The sequence below is a fragment of the Struthio camelus genome, chromosome 15 (genome assembly GCF_040807025.1).
Source record: "Struthio camelus isolate bStrCam1 chromosome 15, bStrCam1.hap1, whole genome shotgun sequence".
Classification (NCBI taxonomy): Eukaryota; Metazoa; Chordata; class Aves; order Struthioniformes; family Struthionidae; genus Struthio; species Struthio camelus.
In genome coordinates this window covers 7996964-8020010 of record NC_090956.1, presented here as the reverse complement: position 1 = coordinate 8020010, position 23047 = coordinate 7996964, and the positions used below count along the sequence as shown (strand labels likewise).

The 23047-nt window shown below is 47.0% G+C and overlaps 1 protein-coding gene across 1 annotated transcript in view; it reads left to right on the top strand.

Annotated features, from left to right (window-relative positions):
- Window positions 1-1685: 1685 nt before the first annotated feature.
- The window catches only part of FAM20C (FAM20C golgi associated secretory pathway kinase), a 60375-nt gene continuing 39013 nt past the window's right edge, over window positions 1686-23047 (top strand). The window contains exons 1-3 of the mRNA XM_068908098.1: window positions 1686-3331; window positions 5271-5443; window positions 14213-14291. Coding sequence (XP_068764199.1) covers window positions 2805-3331; window positions 5271-5443; window positions 14213-14291 — 779 coding nt within the window. The 5' untranslated portion in view covers window positions 1686-2804. The remainder of the gene's footprint in view (window positions 3332-5270; window positions 5444-14212; window positions 14292-23047) is intronic.

Genomic DNA, 23047 nt, shown 5'->3' with positions numbered 1-23047 from the left:
AGGGAATACAACCAGCCCACAGAAAACTACACCCTAGTAAGGAACAGCAAATACCAACCCAGATACTTTCTTTCAAAGCACAACAACTAAGCAGCTACCCATTATAGATCCAGGCCTTACCACCTCACTCTAACACTACTCTCACCACTCCTGGAGGGCTGTCTGTCACCATCCTTCCTCCATACCACCAATCCCTTGCTCCCAGGCTGCAGCTCCCACCTGCCTCCTTTGCCTCCTTGGGCTTGATTGCTAATCCAGGCCAGCTGACACCCCTAAAAGAAAGCCCTGGAAGCTAAACAGGAAAAAGGCTGCAAACAAGCCTATCACTAGGTGTATCAAGCCTGTGCTTAAAGGTGCTAAGGTGACATAATGGCTTTTGTGGAAATCAAAGTGCTGTATCTATAAAGTAAGCTGAACCTCTGTACCAAGAAAGAGCCCTTCTAGGACAGCAAGTTGGTGTTTTTCCCCTGTAAAGGCTCACTGACATAGGGCAATCTATAGGATCATGGCCTGTAAGATCTTTTGCTTCTCAGAGTCCTTTTTTCCCCTTAGAAAAGCAGTGACTTCCCTTGTGCAAAATACAGCGATATTGTAGAGCACACAGACGTGTTTCAGGCGGAGTACAAGGCTCCTGGTGAGGGAATGGTGCTAGAAAGAGCCCTGGGGGAAAGCAATGCTTTAATGTTGCTTAACCCATGGAAAAATGAGCCAGCATGATTAGCTTTAAGATGATTGTGTGTCAAGGCGGTAGGGGGTGGGCAGAAGTCCATTACCTCTCTTCATGCCACTGCAGTGCCGCTCACGGACTCTCTGAGCCCTACTGTGGAACAGAAAGCAAAGGGGAGCCCCGATCCCAAAGACAAAATCAATAGTCCCGAGCATCCCCCTCTCCTCAGCCAGAGACCAGAAGTCCCCTGGAGTGACTTGTCCATTCCTCTGGACTGATGTAAAGCTGAGACAACCATTAACTGCACTCGAAGGGCTCTCAAAGCTCCCCCTGGCCTGGGACCTCTGAATCCCGCTTGCCATCAGGCTGTCTGGCCACGAAGCAGCCTGGGCAGCTGACGGAAGCAGAGGGAGGGCAGATTACCCTGCAGTGCGTTCAAGGATTATCACAGCCCACAGGATCTCAAATGGAAAAAAAAAAAAAAGAAAGGGAGGAAAAAAAAAAAAGAAAAAAAACCCAACCCGTTCCTTAGGAGGAACCAGACCGCGGCTTTCCGTTTCGACCTTGCGACGGCAGCGAGGGGCTGGGGGAGACGGGGTGCGGGCAGCGCTCCGGGCTCCGGGCCAGACAGCGACCCGGCAGAGCGGCCGCGCCGAGCCTGGGCGCGCAGGCTGCGCTAATACTAGCAATGCTATTAGCGCAGATTTCCCCCCTCCTCCTCCTCCTTCTCTTCCTCCCCTCCCCGCGCCGCTACCACTTCGTTTTATTTTTTTATTTTGCAAACCTTTGTGGAACAGACGCCCTCTCCTTGCCCCAGTTGGAGCTGCAGTAGAATGGAAAGGGGGGAGGGAAGGAGGGAGGAGAGGAGGGGAACAAAAAAAAAAAACCCGCTTTTGGGTTGAGGTTTTCCTGTTACTATCACTGTAGCGTTTATTTAGCCAATCTCCTAGCTATGACGTCTGGAAGGCTGGAATCATGGCTTGCTCATAATATTTAACACACCCACTGAAAGCTGGAGCTGCAGAGCTACTAGTCCAACCAGTCCCCAGAATTCAGTGTAGCTGAAAGAGGTTTTCACTCTGCACCTGCCAAAGATCTCTCCCCCCCTCCCCTTCTCCCCCCCCCTTCTTTTCTCTTTCTCTCTAAATGGCAGATCTGTAAGACCCAGCAGAGATCAAAGACGGGACCTCTTTGCTAAAAGGAACCTCTGCTGATTTATATTAGTTTCTTTCCTCTAATCTCTCCCCCCACCCTCCTTTTCTTTTTTCCTGTGCCATATTTAACCTTTATGTTGCAGTTGTGCCATCAGACAGTTTTGCAGCCAAAAAAACATCAACCCAAGCCAAACCAAAAGCTCAGCTCGGATACAGCAGCCACACAGACTTGATCTCAGTTGAACATATTAATTTCTCCCAAGCACTGGACGCGATGGATGAAGAAACTGGAACCGCTCTAAGAAAATCATTTTCCAGCCAATGTTCTTAAACAGTCTCAGAGAAGAGAGGGAGCGAGAGCGAGCGGGAGAGCGCTTCTGCTGCATCACTGCTCACATTCAAAGGAAAGGAGCCAGCGTTTCCAGCACAGCCAAATATTATGGATGAGTTTTTTTCTTCTGCCGCCTTTCCGTACAGGTTTTATTAATATTATTCTTTCCCCCTCCCCATCTTTTTTATTTAATCAGCGCTAGCGTCAGATGCTGGTTTCTCGTCAAGAACCGGTTTTCCCTATTTGTCGCGATCCCCGTAATAAAGAGAGAAATCGTGAACAGATGGCTCTGTATATTGCGATGCCACTGGCTTTGTTTTCCTATTGATTTTAAAGGCTCGGTCCGGTGCTTTGTTTTTTTTTTTTTTCCTTTTTTCGTGTGTTTTTCCTGTTTTTTTTTCCTCTCCCCCCCCCTCCTAAGTTCTTGATGATACTGAGAAATGAGGACCTATTGTTTTTAGCCTGCTTATTTCTCGGCGCCTATGGAGATAACTTTACTGACTTGATCGCTCGCTTCTCGATCCGCGAGGAGGCCGCCCGAGCCGCGGGGGGGAGCGGCCGACCCCCGCCTGCCGCCGCTCGCTCCGCCGAAGCGCTCCCCGCCGCCTCCCCTCCCTTTCCCTCTCCCGGTAATTTCTGAGCCGCCCCGGCCATGAAAATGCTCCTGGTCCGCAAGTTCCGGGTGCTGATCCTCATGGTGTTCCTCGTCGCCTGCACCATGCACATCATGATCGACCTGCTGCCGCGGCTGGAGCGGCGAGGGGCCGAGGGCCGCCCCGGCTGCTCCTGCCCGCCGCCCGCCGCCGCCGCCGCCGCGCCGCCCCGCGCCGCCCCGCGCTGGCCCGGCAAGCACACGCTGCGCATCCTGCAGGACTTCAGCGCCGAGCCGGGCTCCAACCTCTCCTCGCAGTCGCGGGAGGCGGCGGAGCGGGCGGCGGGCGGCGCGGCGGCGGCGGCGGCGGCGGCCGGGCGGGCGCGGCGGCTCATCGGCCCCGGGGCACCGCGCCCACAGCCCCCCGCCGCCGCCGCCGCCGCCGCCGCCGCCGCCGCGCCGCTGGCCGCCCTCTTCCAGCACCCGCTCTACCGCGCCGCCCTGCCCCCGCTGACCGACGCCGACGTCCTCTTCAATGTCAACAGCGACATCAGGTTCAACCCCAAGGCGGCCGAGCAGCCCGAGTGGTGAGTGCCCCGCGCCCCCCCCGCCCGCACCGTCGGGACGCAGCGGCGCCGCGGCAGCCGGGCCGCCCCCGGGGGGGGGGGGGGGGGCAGCGGGGCCGGGGGCAGCGGCGGCCCGAGGTCGGGGTGCGGGAGCTGCGCGGCTGGTTTCCAAACGTGCCCCCCCCCCGCCCCCATCCCCGCCGGAGCAGCGCAGACATTTGCCTTGTGCCTCCTTTTAAAACCGTCGGTGTTGCCCAGCCGTTTCCGAGAAGGCAGTGAGGGCTGGCTGTGAGTAAACAGAGGGTTAGACAGAAATAATTCAGGTGTCACCGGGAGGGATAAGGAAAGAAGAGGAATTGTACGTGTGCTCGAGCGGTTGTTTTCCTGCAAAGGAAATGCAGCGAAATGAAGAATATAACACAGGCACATCAGGAGGCTGGAGCACCCAGACCGAAGGGGCCATATGCCCCAGTATCCCATCTCCAGCTGTAGCCGGGGCAGAAGCTAAGGGAAAAAATAGTACAGGAAACAGAGCAAACACACAGCAATCCTTCCCCTAGCGTACCTTCCCACTAGTCTCCCACTCCGGGGCTTAGGGGCTAAGCAATGAGCTCAGGCAAGGGCATACTAACTTTTCGCAAAAGCGGGGGCTGATGCCACAGAGGCGTCCATCTAGCAGGTATTTCAACCCTCAGGATCTGCTTCGTGGTACATTTTTCATCCTAAATGAATTCCTGGTGTCCTAAAACCTCTGCTTGCTTCTAACTTTCGAAGCCGCTAGTTGTCTGTGTGAATTGTTTGCCCTATTGGCTTGTAAGAAATGCTTAGAAATTTCAATGACTGAAAAATCAAAAGGCTTCTCTAATACAACAGCACCCTCTTTCAAACACAGCGACATTGTAATGTTTAAACAGCTGCAGTGTACCACGCAAAAGCCCTGGCAAGCAGCAGAGCAACCAGCATGATCTGAATCTTAGGAAACAGGGTATAAAGGTTTCTGATTTCTACTTCACGAAATAGAAGATGAAACAAATTCATCTAATAATCAAAACTGACTGTGAAGTGAAATACCTGAGAAAGTGCCAGTTTCTCTGAGAAAAAAAAAAGTCACAAACACATGAACATCTGGAGATGACTAAAAACGCAGTGGACTTCTGGACTGCAGATAGGTGATAGTACAGCAGAGGGGTTAACAGCCTTATTATCATTGATGCCCACGATGCAGCTGCCACTTGTGCTTGTTTTCATTAGTGATTGCACCCAAAGGTCACAGAAGTAACATGAAATTTAGGAGTTAACACTAATTTAAACAATTCTCTCCTCTAACAGTAGTTTGCTGCTCAGGAAGGGGAAACACCACTCACAGTTATTCTTTAGCAACTAGTTCAAAGTGATCTGGTTTCTTCTCATTCTCTAAGACTGTATTTAAATATGAGAAGAGGAAGAGTGAGTGGGAGCAGTCAGTGCAACCGTTCAAATTGCTGCTGCAGTATCAGTTTCCAGAACCAGCTCAGCATTAACAAAAAGTTCAGGAGGATGCTTTCATTTCTGTCAAACTCCTGAAAGAGGTTTGCAACCTAATATAATCTAAACACAATATAAAACGTGGAACTTCGTGTTTCTACTATATAAGGGCCTCCTCTCACTCTCGGTGATGTCACTCAGAGTTTTGCTCCTGACTTTCATGGGCTTTAAATCAGGCATGAAGCGTGTAGGTGAAAATCCCGCTTCCTCGGCATCGGAGGCAGCTCCCTCCGGCCTCCCTGGAAGCGGGAGCCAGCCCTTAGGTTGCAGGCTGGCTCAGGGACAAACTGGAAGACTTCTCCCACCCTTATAGTGCTTTGCCTTTCTGCCTTGTTGCAATTTGAAGCCCTGTTTCTTGATGCCTGTTACAAACTGTAACAATATTTCTTTCTCCTCATTTTTGGGTTTTTATTGTTTTTTTTTTTTTTGGTGGTAGGCAAAATGAAGATAATGAAGAATTTTTGCCAACTGGAGAAACCTCCATAGACTCCTACCCAAACTGGTTAAAATTCCACATTGGCATTAATCGGTACGAGTTGTATTCCAGACATAATCCTGCAATTGAGGCTTTACTACAAGACCTGGTCTCCCAAAAGATAACCAGTGTTGGTATGTTTGGATATATATCATTTTAACGATTATTTGCTCATTGTTCAGGATCTCATTGCTGTTTTTATATTACTGAATATTTTGCATGGCTTCTCTCTCATGTGCCTAGAACATTGCTTCCTGCCTTCTGCACTTATTTTCCGTGTTAAGTATAGAGAGGCTTCCTAAAGAAATATTGCCAGCTCTGTATTACCTGCATAATTGGAAAGTCTGCCAGCAAGGCAAAAGCCATTCATTTCAGAGGTCTTACAGTCACGGTCAGATTGAAAGCGCCCTGTTTGGTTATTTAAAAAAATATGGCAATAAAAAATAATGACAGCCAAAAGCAGGTAGCATCTTGCAAGAGGTAGATTTGCACTATTATCTGATCATTATTTAAAAGCACCGGCCTGGCAGCACTTGCGTTTCCAAGGTGGGAGAGCCGTGGCTAACCTGCAGCCCTGCAGAAATGGCTGAAAGGAGGAAGCTCCGGAGCCCGGTGCATCCCGAGCTGCTGGCGCTTTGCGTCTCAGCAGAGCTCCCGCTGCTTTCTGGGCTTTAGGGAGCGAGCCACAGCATCAAGGTAGTCTGAGACAGCGAGCAGAGTTCAGCTCTGTTTGTTCTGCCTATAAATCCGCAAGCGGGATGTGCCCACGCTGAACTTTGGCTGCGCTGAAGCACGGTGAAACAGGCAGGGGCTCTTCTCTGGGGCTGATTAATGACAGCGTGCGTCTCCTCAAATTTAGCTATGTAGCTGCACAGGAAAGAAAAACAAAACCCGAGGCCCCGGGATGCTGAGCGAATGCACGCCCCGTGGTTTCTAGAGGTAGAGAGCTGCAACGCAGCCAGCAGTTTCCATCTGCCGCATAGAAAATGAAGTTACTTGCACCGACCACAAAGTTGCTAAGTACGTTTCGCAAGGCTGAAATAGCAGGCGCTCTGTGAAACTGCTGATTGTATGTGTTGCCACCACCGGGTGAGGTCATCACGTCTTTAACCCTGCAAGGAAAAAATTGCCCTGGCTTCAGCAGGAAACGGCCCATACAAGAATAGCACGAGTAGGCCCCAGGTTTGCGTTTTCCGTCACGTGAGTCACCCTGGCTGCTGAGCAACCCCAGGAATAAGTGACATCCTTGCTCGTAAAGCGTGGACTGATGTAGCTGATCAGGACAGGGCAGCCCCAAAACGCCGAATGCCAGTGAGCGATTCCCGCCGTGTGCCGCAGCCGTGGTGAGCATGTAGGCTTGGAGCTCTGCTTGGGGCTCTGCCCTGGGGCGGCAAATTGCACAAAATGATTTGCAGAACCCGGCTACCATCCAATATGTTTGGATTCAAAGACTGGATGGACATTTACACTCACAGAAGAGGACAAAGAGACTTGTCCTGAACCTGAGACTGGTTTTCTGTCCCCAAAGGGCTGGACTGGGTTGGTTAATTAAGGAGCTCAGGTTTGAAGGCTAAGCCATGCGTATTCCCTTCTTTAGATCAGATGTGGCGCAGTGGCAGTAGCAGACACCTTCGCCGGGTGATGCTGCCGGTCCTCAGGAGGCTGACGCACCTCGCAGACCAGGCCTGTGTGATTTCCTCCTTGACACACACTCCCCTTTCCTCACCTCTTCCCTCCATATCAAATGATACCGAACTCGGCCACCGCGGTCTGTGCATGGTGCGTTGGCCGTGGCGGTGCTTTAGGCTGCCCAGCTGCAAGGGGTATCGGCCTGTGCTTTCAAGGCTTGCGCGATCCGGGGTCCGCAGAGCAGCCAGGTGGGCGAGGTGGTTACGGGGAGGTGCAAGTCGGTGGGAGAAGACGGGAGAGAGGAATGAGGAACGGTAGTTGAGCTCGCGCTCCTCCCGCGGTGGGTGCTTCAGGGCACGTTGCTTAACCTGCCTCTTGGCTTCAGGTCACCTAGCAGCAAACCGGTTGTAATAAAGAATAGGAAGGGAGTCCTGACCCCGTTGATGTAAGTGGAGGCTTTGCCCTTTGCTTCCCCGGGGCCACCGTTTCCCCTTGCGTGACAAACAGCTGTGTCGCAAGGCTCTCATTAATTACAGCTGTGACGGAGCTTTGCGGTCCGCGCGGGCAGGGGGCCACCGGCCCGCAGAGGAAGACGTGTGATTGTTGTTGGCGATCTCTTGCGGGACTGTCTCGTTGTTGATGTTTGAACAAGGCCCTGCAGAGCAAGGTTAGGGCCTCCTAGTCCCTAACGCAAAAATACAGAGCCGTCGTTTCTGTCGATGATTCAGTATTATTTCCATAAACATATGAGGTACACCACTGGGTATTGGTCCTTTATCAAGGAGAACAGTTGCGGTGTTATTTGACAGGTAATGATTACTAGACATTAATCACAGCTTTCCAAAATAAAGTTCATAGCAGCTGAAAGGGAGTTTTGCCCATGAGAAGATGACAGGATCTGAATTTTGCTAGCAGCATCCACAGCCTGCCTCTGCGAACAGGCAGTGTCAGGCAGGCTGCAAAGCGAGAAAGAGGGTATTGTTAATATACATTTCTTTTTATTAAACAGTGCAGCATGTTTTATTTCATGTTGCAAATTCTTTGCGTGCTAAAAAAAAAAAAGTTTTAAAGTCACACCTGCAATTTTTCAGCTTTACTGCAGAGTCGCAGCAGGGGTTGCAAAGCATGTAAGCTGATTAATAAAGACTAATATATTAGACCAAAGGATGTTTATAGGGCTGTTACATTCTTTTTCATATTCCTGCATATTTTCCAGTTTGCCTGGTTTTTTTTCTTTTTTCTCATGGGCAATTTTTGCTGCTTTGCCTTTTTTTTTTTTTTTTTTTTTTTTTTCAGGCAGCTGCAGAGATGCCCGGCTGGAATTATAAAATAAATGGAAATCTTCATAATGCCCACTCTTCAGGCTTCTTTTTACAACCAGGACAACTAAATATACAGGCTAACATGCATTAGATGAAATGGGATATTGCTCTACCCAGTCTTTTCCCAGTGTTTAGACTGGCTTTGGCTCTGATAGAATTAGGTGATTTGATATGCAGGTTTTTGATACCTACAGTAATTACAAACTGCAGTAACTACAAATAGCTTTCTTAGCCACGTCGTAATTTCTCTGCTCAGCTCACATTATTTATGGAGGTGAGCGGTGACCAGCTTGATCCTGCACCATCTATCAAAACGGCTCACACGACTCTGTAACGTGCAGTGTTATTTTAAAATGAAAATGGTGACAGAAGCAATTCCCAAGAGCAGGGAGCACCAAGGTGACATTTTCTTGATGTTAAAGTTTAAGTGGAACAAATCCATGGATGGGAAGGAGCATCGCATTCAGCTCCCACAGTGACACCTAGAGCTGGCCTTGAAAAGGACAGGGTTAAGGAGAGCTTTTAAGCTCAGGATGTATTCTGTGCCCTGCATCAATATATACATTTCCTATTCATTTGGTTCAACATAACAGGGTAGCTCTTAATTTGATTTAATTCAGTGAAAATTTCCTCCTGACATAAATAGGAGCCTAGGGAGGATTGTTTTCCACAGAGCACTGAAACCCAGTTTTCAGAGGAAACACATGCACAGGCAACTGCACGCTTCCTTTGCCTTTCGTAACTGCTTACGGCATGCAAAAATAACCATAGTTAGCTGTTTTCTTGCATATTTCCAAAATGTCTGTGCATAGTCATGGTAGCACTTTCACCAGTTTGACCACAAATATGGCACGGTGCATAGTGGAGGCATCAGCTTAGAAAGTGTGGTCCTGATCTTACCTGGTGTCCAGAGAAGCTGTGCTGAGGGATTGTGTATGAGGTTTTTGTGATTGCTGTGTGTGGTGGGGTTATATTTTTTCGATTCTTTTAATTCACCAATTGGAAAGGTTTGGAAACATTACCTGACTCAGTTCATTTCTGAAAGCTGCAGTGCCTTCAGTTTGTGCAGGCAATAATTAGAGAGCCAGCGCACAAGATTACTCATGCAGTGAATAAATGCTGCAATTAACTAGGGTGGACTCTACTTAAATCAAGGGAAGAAAAAGTAAGAAAAGAAAGAAGAGGGCTGAATATTGAAGAAGATGCTGAATATTGAACATAAATTCTGGTGCTAAAGAAAATTATAAACACCTCATCCAAAGGAAGGGAACAAATGCTGTTGAGAATATGTGAAAAACATGATGAAATGTAGCACCATTGATTTACTGTATAAGAAAACAATGAATCTAGCAAGAGTCAACGGATTGATTAAATGTACAATTCCAGATGAAAGGAGGGGACCTAAAATGTATAACAAAGCCTTTGAATGGCTTTGCAGACCTTTTCTCCTCCTAGTAAAAAAAAGTCCTTCACTATCTCGACTAAACCAAGAAAGGCCTTCAAAAATAAGTTAGCAGAATTGACTGAACAAGAAGTAGTTAAGAGACGATGAGGGCTTGAATTTTTTTTGAAATCTGTTCTTTACAGCTTGTGTGGGGCCATGTCTCTGGCCTGGGGCAGACTATTACTTGTTAAAGCCAAACAACATGTTTATGTTGGATTTAAGCTTGATTTATAAACAGGAATCCAAGATGGATCTGAACTTGATCTATTTCAGATGATACTGCATCCCAGGCTTTGACTGGCTCTCACCTCTCAGACCTTAGCATTGCATAAACACATTTTAAAATGTGTGTTGGCCTCTGACCAAAACAGATTCAAAGGTGCTGCTGTGACCCTCACTCTTCACTGGAAGAGCAGACTGGCTGAATGGGCCAGCAGGATGGGGGCAAAACAGAAGAGACAGAAAGCCAGATTCATTCAAATTTCCAGTCCTTTTGGGTGAAGCCCTATGGCATACAGTTATACAAAGATGTCTGAGAGGTGATGAGCAGTACCTGGTTTTCATATTATATGGAGTCTGTGGGTCAGGTCTTGTATTGATGTGGTTTCAGGAAGTAGGAGAGGACAAGATGAGGAGGCAGGACATGTGGCCACGACAGGAGGCTCATAGATGCAATGGGAGGGGGGATTTGCAGAGGCTTGATCCAAAGTCCATCAGAGCAAACAGGAGGAATCTCACTGAATTCACTGGTCTTTTGACAAGACCCTAATTCCACAAACACTCAAGCAAAAGTAAATCTCAGGGAATTTTTGGCAAAGCCTCCTAAAATTAGGAAGATTTTTGATCACACTCTAAAGCTCTTGCACAGAAATCGTTAATGCTGCATTCCCTTCCTTTCTATTTTGGGTGAAAGGAGAGAGTTTGAGTTGCCTGAGATAGAGAGTAATGGTTGTGTTGGAATTCGTTTTTAACACTGCGCCAGCGTGTCCAAGAGCTGTATGAGAGCTGATTCGAGGCACCTGCTGGGGTGCCAGCACGTTTGTATAGTCTTTTTGAGAGCCTTTCATGACCTGTGATGTTACTGTATATTCAGAAACCTTAAAGAAAAGGTGAATTCAGAGTATGGCTAGAGGTTCCCTCTGGAGTCAGAACAGCCTTACGTTGTAAGGCTTTCTTAAAAATGTCTCAGCCTGCTGATCGCAGGCGTGACAGGTTGCAATGGCTTAGCATCCTCCAGCTTCTCTAAAGACTGTATGTTCTAATCCAGTTATAAATCTTCAAAAACTTTCATACCGGTGGTAGGCGAAGATGCAGGGGCATCTCCAGATGCAAACAAGGCTCCTGGAGCATGGCAGGGCTCTTACCATTTGGCCATAACAGCCAGAGAGAAATGTTTAACTGAGGTGTAGCAGAAGGTGGAGATCCTTAAGGCGTACAGTTAGAAAATAAGAAGGAAGCCAGTAAGCAGATGTAATGCTAAGGGACAAGGAAAATTATCTGACCTAGCAGTCAGATGGTCATGAGACCTGCTCTTCTCTGGCTTTTTCACCTGTATTTGCTCCTGTCACATCCCTAACCTGGGCGCGCTTGGACAGATGGTAGGCTTCCCTCGGCCCCACTTCCAAATACGCTTGTTTTAGAGGAGCAGGAGCAGTAAGGTTGAGTGCAATAGGACAGTCTGTGCTGAGGACCAAGTATTTTCCCCTCTGCAGGGATTATGACTTTAGGATTATAACCTTAGTCTGGAGTCAGAGGGTGTCCTCGAATCCTCTCTGGCGTGGAGTGAGCAGCTAACGTGGTGGTATCTGTGTGCAGGGGCATGAGTGGTGTGTAGCGTGTCCGGGGGCCATCGCGGGAAGCCAGCACTAAGCTCCTGTGCGGTGTTGTCCCGTGACGTGCAGGGCTGCCCCGGGCTGCCTGCAGCAAGACATGACATGAAGCTGTTCCCACAAATGTCACGCTCTCTTTCGGGGAGGCCCAAAGTTTGCACGTAGCAGCAGCACGGGCACCAAATGCCAGCAAAACTTGTGTTCAGCCAAGGCTACTATTGCAACCAATTAAGGCAATACAATAAGATGGATCTGAAAAGACCAGGGGAGGTGCTTTTGTCTTCCTCAGCTGAATTCTTTGTGACAGGAAACCAGGCCTTTGTGTCTTGGAGAAGAATTATTCTGAATTGTTAATCCCCTTCATATATTTCCCTTCCTGGGGATGACACTCTCATTGTTGAGTGGGGCTGCTAACAAAGCCATTATCTGTCGAGTGGATTCAATTTGCTGAGAAACCAGTCAGCTTAGTGCGTCCCAAACTTTGTGCTTGGAAACAGGCATGGTGGAACTTCCTTTTCTCTCCTTTGCTTTTTTGTGGTTTCCCAGAGCCTTGGTTGCCCAGTCATACCTCAAAACAGGGTCCAGTCCTCTTCTCTCTGATGTGCTTGCAGCGTGTATGCTATACTTGGGACTTACATGTCTCAGAGAGGAGCAGAAAAAAGCTCTAAGCCCTAAGCTCCTGGGAATTGAATGAAAATGTGTAAATTCTGTACATTTTAGAGCAAAAACGTTGGCTCTTCAGTTGATGTAAACAGTTTGCGAGCAGCTGTGTTGAGGTCAGCGGCGCCAAGGAGAGCTATGTCTTACAGAAAGGATCCAGTTCTGCCCTTCTTTGCTGAGGCTGACAGTACTGACCTGAACGGAGATATCCCATATTAACAAGGGTATAAATACAGATTATGCCTTAAAGAGCCTGGAAAATGCTGTGCTTTCAGCACTAGCCTGGCAGGGAAAGGTGGTGGATAGCTGGTACAGGGCATGGATGTGAGTTCCTGCAGGCAGGCTGAAGTGAAGGGCACTTGTCAAAAGGTCTTGAGATACTTTTTCAGCTGGAGGCTAACTGCTCCTCACTGCCTTGAGGCTCCAGGATGAAAGGCAGCTATTCCTTCTTCCCACAGCTGCAGATCAACTGACCAAATCTGCACAAAGGAGGGAATTTAATAGATGAAAACCATGTGCCTCTGCTTTACCTGTTCAGTGCAAGTTATTTAACACCCTTTAATTTCTAATTATTTATTTGTTCCTTTGGGATAAACTGGTAATGCAAGAGAAGGCAGGGGTCAGCAAAACGGCAAGGCAGGAGGGATTTTATTGTAGAGGAAGTGTAATTAAACTGACCAGATTTGCATAGCATTTTGTTGCAAAAATATAGATTACAAGTGCTGAAAGAGAGCTGGTGACCTATCAGTAATAAGGCACAGAGAGGAGTAATTAAAAGGATGTGCAGGTAATGGCATTGGTTAGAGAAAGAAAACGCACAGGCTGGGTAGAACAAGGGCAGCTCTAAACCCAAATTTAACCCAAGGAGCAAGGTAACTTGACATTCATGTAGTTCTACACAGGTTTTGTCAGAACAGTAAAGCAGGGCATTGATTATCTGATCACTTGCGGGAAGCATTTCTAAAGGAATGACTCACCCACACTGATAAAACTGCTATGGTTATCCACTCCAAACACTGACATGAATTAAAGAGTCAGGACTTTTTATTTATTCAGAGTGGTTTTGATTAAGATGGTGAAAAAGCAGCTGGTTTGCTAACATATGTATTTACCTTTCTTAAATAACTTTGTCATCAAGTGAAATGTGTTGTAGAAACTCATATAAAAAAAAAAATCACTCTGACTTTAAAAATACTGTAATCTGATTGTTAACTTGATATTGTCCAAATTGTACAGGTTGCAATGAATAAATGTCAGTCTTAAATTCCTTTTTGCTGTTGTCTGGGAAGTGAGAGTGTTTAATGTTCAGCAAAGATGAACAAATGAGCAAAGATGGCCTTCAGTGCACAACATGGACTACCAGCCCTGGTGCCTCTACTTGCCACCCCCCGTACTCCCAAAAAGGTCAGCTCTCCTCTATGCATGGTTCTGCCCCAATGCAGAAACCTATTTGGGATCCCCTGAAGTTAATGGATGGCCTTTGATACATATCTATTGTGACTAGAGGAGATGAATTTACATGCATCCACTGCTCAGCAGCAATTGTTAAAACCACCACAGAGATCAGGGATTGCTGGAGTATCTGCTCATACTTTTAATTAAGCAGATGTTTGCTGTGCACCGGATTCTACATTCCAGCCTCAACTGTCTTTTAAGGCACCCCATCTCCTTTTCCAGAGTATGTATGTCCCTTGTTAATAAGTCCAAAAGCAACTGAAGACAAGGAAAACAAGGCTGTAATGATCTGTTCCTATACCTGTTGTGCACTTAGGATGTTTATGGAGCCCATAGTGGGGGTCAATGAAAAAGGCAATTGAAAGGTTGATTGAAAATGGCAAAGATGAGGAGAACAATCCCTTTCTAGTCATGGGCAGTGGCTCAGAGCCCTGCCCTACACTCTGCCTACCCCGCAATGCTCAGACTAATACAGAGCAAAAGATATGTTATTTCATTTCCAGAAAGCTGAATGTAAGTAGATCCATCTGTAGTATGTTAAAGTGTTTTCTTTTTTTCCCACAGCAATGAAATCAGGAGGCACCCAACTGAAGCTGATCATGACATTCCAGAATTACGGACAAGCACTGTTTAAACCCATGAAGTAAGTAAGAAATGCTTGGATATCCTCTAACATGACATTGTGATGGAATAGCCTGTTGCCATTTTGAAAGGCATTAAAAGTTTGCTCCCAGTGTCTCTCAAGGTTAGGGTGCCTAATTCTAGTAGCCTGCCACTAATGTAGAGCTTCAGGAGTGCACAGAAATGTTGCCCTGCTGGACTAGTCTTTGGAGTAGGTACTAAGAAGGCATCAGGTGCATTTAGTCTTCTCAGAATTGTTATTCTCGCTGTCTGTGAAATCTTCCATAAATATAGATTATTTGCAGCATTTCTTTTTTTATATAAACTTATTCCACAGTCCTGAGCGTTATATAATGTCAGTTCTCTTTTGGAGTATGACCAGATACAAGAGATGATTCAGAATAGCTTTGGGAAGACATAAATAGTATTTGTCTGATAAATTATAATTTAATCCATTCATTTATTGTTGTTTGTGTAAAAGGGTTATATTAGTCATTTGGCTATGACTATGCTGAAGCTGTGAAAATAAGGTTATTTGAGAGTGGTACTGTAAGGTCGTGTAACTAGAGAGAGTGAAAAGGAAGGACTAGGATGGTACAGCTTTGGTTTGCACCTGGATCAATCTGACAAGGTTCCGCTGAGATCAGTGAAGTTATTTAGGTATAAAGCAGATGTAAATGAGTTCTGAATCCTGACTTGTATGTTTGCGTTGTAATAAGGAAAATGACTCTGTGCTTGTTGTTAGAGGGTTTAGCAAAGTCGCTTGGGGCTGCAAAATGTTTAATGAAGCTACTCAATATCTGTGTCAAGGGTACCACTGGAATAATAAATTCATTTCCTTCTTTTGTTTCCACTGTAGGGAAGTTCAGTTAATTTCCTCTAGGATGGTCCATAAAAGACTAGAGGAACTGAGAATGGCTGGCTTGGAATATGCGTTGGCATTGTGTTATAGCTATAGCATGGCTCAGAGGGTAACCGGCTGGCTGGGGACTGACATAAACTCCTTATTTTACTGTAGATTTTACTATAGACTGACCTGAGACAAGTACAGGTTTGATGCATTTAAGCACAATTTCTAACTATCCTGTCCCACATGAGGAACAAAGAACCTGGCAGTTCTAGCTGCCTTTAAATACTAGGTAGAATAGTGATTGTGTTGTTGGCTTTTTACATAGGGTATGATTTGTTTCTTTTCCATTTACTGAGATGCAGATTTTTTCAATCTTTATCATTGGTATGACATTGTAATTCTGGGAATACTAATGAGGTCAAATCAAAAATTTGCCGTTTCTACTGTACTGCGTGCAGCCATGGCAAGATGATGGATGACAATAGATGTGTAGCCACTTTCCTATACAGAAGCAATTATTACCCTCCACCAGAACAATAGCAGAAAATGATGATATCTTAATCATTCCTTCTGCTTGATTCCAAGGGCAGCAACATCCTATTTTCTCGACTGCTCTTTTCATTAAACACACATCTGGAAAAAGAAGCATTATAGCATTCTGCAGCTGTGTCCTCAGGCACCACACCTTACAGTAGCAACACTGCTGCGTTTGCGCTGGTTGTTGCTGAACAGATTAGCGATTTTAAATAAGGGTATTTGCAAGCATTTGTCTTCATTCTGATAACAGTGAAAAGGGAGCCAGCTGCTCAGATAGTGTAAATCTTCTAGCTCCTTCGGCATGCGGTCCCCCTGGCCTCTTTCACCATCTTATGAACTGTTGTGGATGAAGTTTTTGGAGCGGTTTGCAGCACAATTTCTTGGTATGGAAATAAGCAGCCTAGAACTGAAAAAATTCAGGCTATTAGAGCCACAAGACTTCTTTCTGTAGCCCCTGTCCAGTTCCTAGGCACCTTCTGGGCTGTTTCTGGTGTTCCCTCTTTTCTGCAGGGTATCCTTCTGATTCAAGCTTTGCAAAGCTGCCTTACCCTTCCCAGGGCAGGAGGCTATAGAGAGATCGCAAATCAGGGACAGACATCTCCTAAATGTAGCTTGGCCATCAGAAGCGCCAATGTAAAGGACATTTCTTTCAAAGAGTTTAACTGAGGGCCATGAAACACCATCCTGCTGGTGTTTCAGCAGATGCCAGATCAGCAGGTTGAAGAAAGTACTTGTTTCCATAGTCACGAGATCCCCACACATTGTGTCCTGTATGTTTTTACGTGTTGTTAGCGGATTGTCAGCTCTGTGGCTAGAAACGCACATCATAAACAAGCAGAAAAACAAGCAAGACCTTCAGTTTCTAGAGCTGTACAAAGGACCGTACGGAGATGAGATGCCTTTTCCCAGCAGCAGAAATTATGGAAATTACGCTTTTCTCTCTGCTGAGTTGATAGACCTCTTTTAAAACTAACCTTTTGATTGCATGTGAACGATGTTGAAAGTCGCTTGTGCTATCCACAGATATAGGTTGTGTCTTCCAAACTGAACTAATACCTTTTCAAAGCAGGATTGCTGCAGGTAGGGGGGACCATGGGAACGCTTCCCTGACCCAGACAGGTGTCCGCAAGGAAATGGGAGGTCTCCTGAACTTCAGCAGTGATTTTTCTAGGAGAGTCTCAGCAAAATAGGCACTCTGGCAAGTTGTTTGAAACCCTGCAGAACTCATCTGGCTGGCTCTGTGGTTTCACAAGCTCCCAATTCCACGCTGAATTAATCCAGAAAGCAAGCTGGCTCCGGAAGGGCTCCTTCAGACCAGGCAGTATTCAGAGATGGGGAAACTGGAATCTGCCTTTGTCATCTTTTGCCCCATGCTTGACATTAACTGACAACTCTTCATCTGGTCATTGAGTCAGGGTGATGGAGCAAATCATCCTGAGAAGGGAAGCTTAGCAGTCAGGGAAATGTGATAACGGTAAATAAAGCCCGATCAGCTGCAATTATTTTATTTATTTGTGGCTATGCATCTTCATTTCTGAAATAATTGCCCATGAAGTATTGCAGAGGAAGCCAAATCTATTTATAAATCCTATGGCCCAGTGTAGATTCCATTGCTAATTCCAAATACATCATAGAAAACGCGAGTATTTGCTAAAACTCCAGGGAAGATTTAATGTATTTGCTATGTATCTTACAGTTAATGTATAGTTTTATTTAGCTCATAACAGTTCAATCATACAAAATTATTACCATATGGGACAGGAAAAAAATAGCAACCTCCCCTTCTCCCATTATTAGTGTATCTAAATGTATTAATATTGTAGAGCATAATAAAATTTATTTACATGATCGCTAGTATCTCCAGACATGGCTTTCTCTATGGCTTAGCAGGTAGAGATGGTGTAGAGTCACAAATTTCAAAGGGTTTTGATTTATTTGTCCAAAATGAACATGTGCTTTGTGCTTTATGCTTTATAATTTTGTCTTCCCTTTGTTTCTGCTAGCTGCTGGAGTTAAACAGCTAGCTCAGCAGCAAAATCAACACACTTTTTTTCCTCCTGAGGCTTTATTCTTGAAGGGTGAGATTCTGCTCCAGCAGAGTCAGTGTCAGGCCTCCTATTGCATACCCTTTTGCCAAGATTTTCACAGAGGTTTTACAGTTCCTTATGCAAAAGCCAAATAGAATCTAACAGAAAATCGTATCTTGCTCTATGGGTTGTGAACAGTGTCTTATAGTATGTATTTAAGAATGATATCTCTCATTCCCAGTTTTACAGGCTGCTTTGTAGAAATGTGTGGAAAGGGTATTCATTACAAAATTTTTGAGGTTTATTTGTTTCATTCAAAGAGATGCTACTGTATCCAATGAACTCCCTTTTGACTTAGACTGAGATAAAAAGCAGTTCTCTTCCAGACTTAAGATTTTGCCTGATATTTTTAGCATCTTTTTTCTTTTCTCCTTCTATTTTTACAAGTCACAATATAGGACTGATAAGAGCCACGTGGCTGTTTCTTTAAGCAGCTGAAGCTTGCAGTTACACTGTGATAAAGGAGAACCCATTGGTGTCAGGGTGATGTCAGGCCAGAAGAGACTTTTGGGGTCACGAAATCCAGTGTCCTTGAATTGCAGATGACTGTCTCGTGACATCCCGTTCACAAACTGATCAAATGTTGCTGCCCAGGTCTGCTGCTTCTGCCCCTGCTATCCCTCATGCAACTCAGTACTGTAGAATAGTGCTACCCATTGGTCTCTTGTATTTTTAAAGTTAATTATTTGTTGCAGTTTAACAGTTTAACCAAAGAGCGTTGTCTCTTGGACTTTGTCTTTATGGAAGAAGTGCATCATGCTAGAGACCCGTTTAACCAGAGTGTTCATTAACAGTGTGCACTTTTGCCACCAGAGGCAAATCCCATGTTTCCTTGCAGTCCTCAAAGACCCAGCCCATCCTAGGGATGACTACAGAAGAAGGTGGTAGTCCCTGCGTAGCACAAAGCTAGTGCTCTATAGAAATAAAACCAACACAATCACCTTTTAGCTTCTGTGAAGTTCCTATAGCATATCTTTTGGCTCAAAGACATAGTCACTGCGAGCTGGGCTGAAATCTAGCAACCAAGGTCATGGAGAAGATAATTTTTTTTTTTTTGATTGGCAAAGCACTGCTTCTTACTGACTTTTAAATGTCATAGGGACAAAGGATTAGCAACACTCTTTAAATTTCTCTTTGATTTACTGTTGGGATTGCTCAACAAATAATGCGTCTTTTGATAGTGATATTAAATAGGACAAACAACCCCCATAATACAAACAACTGTTAATCACTTTCATTTCCTCCGGTTATGTTCCATTTCTGAGGCTGCAGTGTGACTGTTGTACCTGTGAAATGCAGCCTCCAGGCCTGATTATCATATCAATTAGACTGGAGTAATTCTTCCAACTTCAGTAGCATTACTTCCTATTGAAATGTGTTTAAACGAACCTCAGAATCAGGGCCACTGGAAGACTGGTTTCCTTATTACATTGCATATCATGCTGTTTTGAGGAAACACATTTTGTGAACCTGTTGCATTTCAGCTGGCAGGCATCCAGTATAAACATACTGTTACAAGTCAACATAGCAATTAAATCAAATTGCAATGTTTTTTTCTGAACAGCAACAGAAGTGAGATATGCATACAGTAGCTGCTATTCTAGAAGCCTGCCCGGATTAACACTTCGGCACACTGGAATGCATTGCATAAAACCCTACTGAGCAATCCCCAGCCAAAGTACAAACAAAACCACTCTGTTTTGTCAATCAGCTTAAGCAATTTTACTGTACTTGTCACTGGAGAAATCTAGTCCTGTGCAAGGTGTATTGTTGGAGACATAAGTTTGAATAAACTGGTAGGAAAGGTTGAAGCTAGGAATCCCGGTGTTCAGCTTATGTAGGTCTATTTTGAAATAAAGGGGAGTGCTGTCTCATTAGAGCACGAAGACATGTTTTCTGTGCCTCTGGAAGTGACAATGAATAATTAGGTATTCTGTGGACCTTACACATGAGATTTTTGGCTTTTTAAGGACATGCTCAAATCCTTGCCTACCAAATTTCTGCTGAAATATTTACCTGAGTGAGGCTGGCAGGCAGATTCAGATTTACTTTACATTGGGAATAAATCTGGAGTAAGCTGGGTACATCATATTGCTTTATATTTAATGTCCATGAGATCTGAATGCTGTCCTAAATAAGGGCAGCAGAGGTTGCTGTGTGGTGTTTGGTTCTTTAACGATTGGTATATCACACATGAATTGTTTTTCTCTTTTATAACTAACCCTATTAGTCAGATCATACTTCTTCAGTAGTTCAGTGCAGATTATGTTTTAGCACTCAACAGCGCCTCCAAATCTCATTAATGCAAACTGCAAAATTTGCAGCGATGTCAATGGACATTGGATCAGGACTCAAGTTGTCCGATAGCCCTGGACAGCAATGAAGTCCAGGCTTTGGCAGTGGGCTGTGCAGTGCGTTTCCCCTTGCCACAGCTCAGCAGCTGCCAGCTGAAATATGGATAGTCCCATTTAGCCTGGGAGCAATTTGTCCTCAGACTCTGCAAACATGTTCATGAATAACCCCAGCGTCCAAGCCTGCAAAGCCCAGGTACCTCAAAGGTGGTCCACTCGCATGAAGGGACCCAAGACAGCAGTGTCTTACCTCGCTGGCAGCCAGGAAGGGGAAAACAGACACATTTTTCTCCCCTGGGCATGTGCTGCATTGTGCTGTCCACGGTGGGGTTGCTGCAGCGCATCCCCAGGACGTGCTGGTGCTGGGACCCAGCACGAGGCCTTGGGCAGCCCGGTCCCCGCTGCAGAGCAGGCGAGCCTTCCTCCTGCAGACCTGCGCTGTTCTGCTGGCCACGATCACGTCGGGTGGACTCAGCCCGATCCCGCGGGAGGGCAGGAGCGCGCGGAGGCTGTCGTCCGCTCCCCCTGGCAAATCCTGCCCAAACTGCCTCGCGGCACGTGGCGGGTGTCCCAGGGCTCCTGGTGGGAGAAGACTTCATTACGTTCATTGAAATGTCAGCCCCGTGACCTTTGCGACTGGGCTTCTTTGTTGTTTTTGCAAGAATAACTCAAGCCTTGCGTTTTCCTTCGCCTCATTTGTTGGGGTTTCGCGGGCAGAGCGGCGCTGATACCTGGTGCTCCGTATCGACGCCAGCTCCTGCCTAACGCGGGCACAGATTGCCACGGGTGCTGCCGCTGTCTGCCCTGCCTGGGAGCCTGTCGTGCCTCCTGAGAGCAGACCTGAGCGGGCTGTCGCATTTCACCGTCGCAGCGTGTTGTTGGTTTTATGAAGCTATTGATTAGCCTTCTTCTATCATAAGCATTTACAGAATCTGGCTAATTAGTCTGCAGCAACAAAGATGCGCTGGGTCCTTGTTTCTCATTTAAAAGCCTGTTACTGCAGCAGCAATTTTTCTCTCCCTCTTTTTTTTTTTAACCTGTTACCATAGGATATCAGGGAAGAAGCATCTTCAGCATCTAATTTTAAGGCCACTATTTCTTCATTTTGAGGAATGCAGTTCTCTGGATTTGCCTTTTCATCACAGACCCGCGTTTGCTTCCCAGCTCTCTTATTTAACACATCTTACACTACATCAGCAGTGCAGAAAAGCAGCAAATGTCGAGGGAAGAGCTGGCATGAGACGCGTAACCTGTAATTTACTACTCGGTAACGAGGCTTGGCACGCCAGGGGCTCGTTGGCGTAGCGGGGAAGTAAGATGCCCTCAGTAAATCTAAGCAAGAAAAATGTGGCCAAAATGTTTGCAGCGGGATACGCAGATACTGCTACCCTGAAAATATTTCCTGGGGATTTGCCTCTGCCATCTATAATCCTGAAACCAGGCTCGAGAGCCTGAAACTCGGGGCGGTGAAACGGTTTGTGCGAGACCCGTGGCCCAAGCCGGGGCTGGGGCCGGCGCGGCAGGCGGGGGCTCGGCCCGGAGCGGCGCGGCGCCGTGGCCAGGCCTTCGTGAAACGGTTTGTGCGAGACCCGTGGCCCAAGCCGGGGCTGAGGCCGGCGCGGCAGGCGGGGGCTCGGCCCGGAGCGGCGCGGCGCCGTGGCCAGGCCTTCATGAAACGGTTTGTGCGAGACCCGTGGCCCAAGCCGGGGCTGAGGCCGGCGCGGCAGGCGGGGGCTCGGCCCGGAGCGGCGCGGCGCCGTGGCCAAGCCTTCGTGAAACGGTTTGTGCGAGACCCGTGGCCCAAGCCGGGGCTGAGGCCGGCGCGGCAGGCGGGGGCTCGGCCCGGAGCGGCGCGGCGCCGTGGCCAGGCCTTCGCGCCGCCCCGCCTCCGCTTTTGGAGGTTTCTGCTTGCTCCTCAAACTTCCGTTAACGCCCTCAAAATTTCGGCAGGTGTCCTTCGGGCGGGCGGGCTCCTCGCGAGCGGCAATAAGGAGGGCCAGGAAGTCACCAGCGGTTAAATGGGCCTGGCGAAACAACACGTGTGTTTACCGAGGATCCGCTGCCAGCGGCCGGGGGTGTCAGCGGACGCGATCGCGGTGTCGCTGGCCACGCGGCGCCGGGCCGACAATCGCGGCGGCCAGGAGCAACCTGCAGCTGAAAGAGCCGTGCCTGGAGGGTCAGGGTGGGAGGGTTTCGGCAAAGCTGAGACGCTTAGGAGCCGGTGGGCAGCGCGCGTCCGGGTTACCCCGCTGGCCTGGTGCTGTTGGTGACTCACTGCTGTAAACCGACAAAGAAAAGCGTGTTTAAAATAGCAGGAATAGCTGCTAAAAAAATCAGCTCGAGGACACGCTGGACGTTTCTGACTTTTCCTGTCGTTTTAAGCGTCTACTTCAACAGCATTAGTACTTCCTTTTTTTTTTTTCCCCCCAACCTTAGGATTTTCCACCCTGCCACGACCTTCTACATGTGGGTAAATAAAAGTGAGAAAGCCTGAAGGACTCATTTGCGTGGGCAGCAGCAGCCGAAAGCCACAGTAAATTGTGCCTGTGAATGTGAGGGAGCTGGAGAGTAAGGGGGGGACTGCGAGGCTGTTGTAGAAAGGAGCGGTTAGAAGTGTAGGATTAGCTGGAACAGATAATAAAACACCTCGGAAGGGCACTGAAGGCAGACACTGGTCTCAGCAGCGGAAGCATAGTCAAAATGATCCTGTTAGCGCTCTAAGCCCCTTTTGTAAGGGCTGCTGATCGGTGATCCAAATTCTTGCTGCAGGGGTAGTGACCCGGCCGAGGACAAATAGCAGCACAGTTGTACGTGAAAATCTGTACTAGTTAGCAGCGATATCGCGCATGGACTTCAGATATGCACAGTCTGTGTATCAGTTATAAACTGCTTTGATGCACTGGCATAAAACATCAGAAGAAATGAAGATGTTAAACTAATCTATAGATTCAAG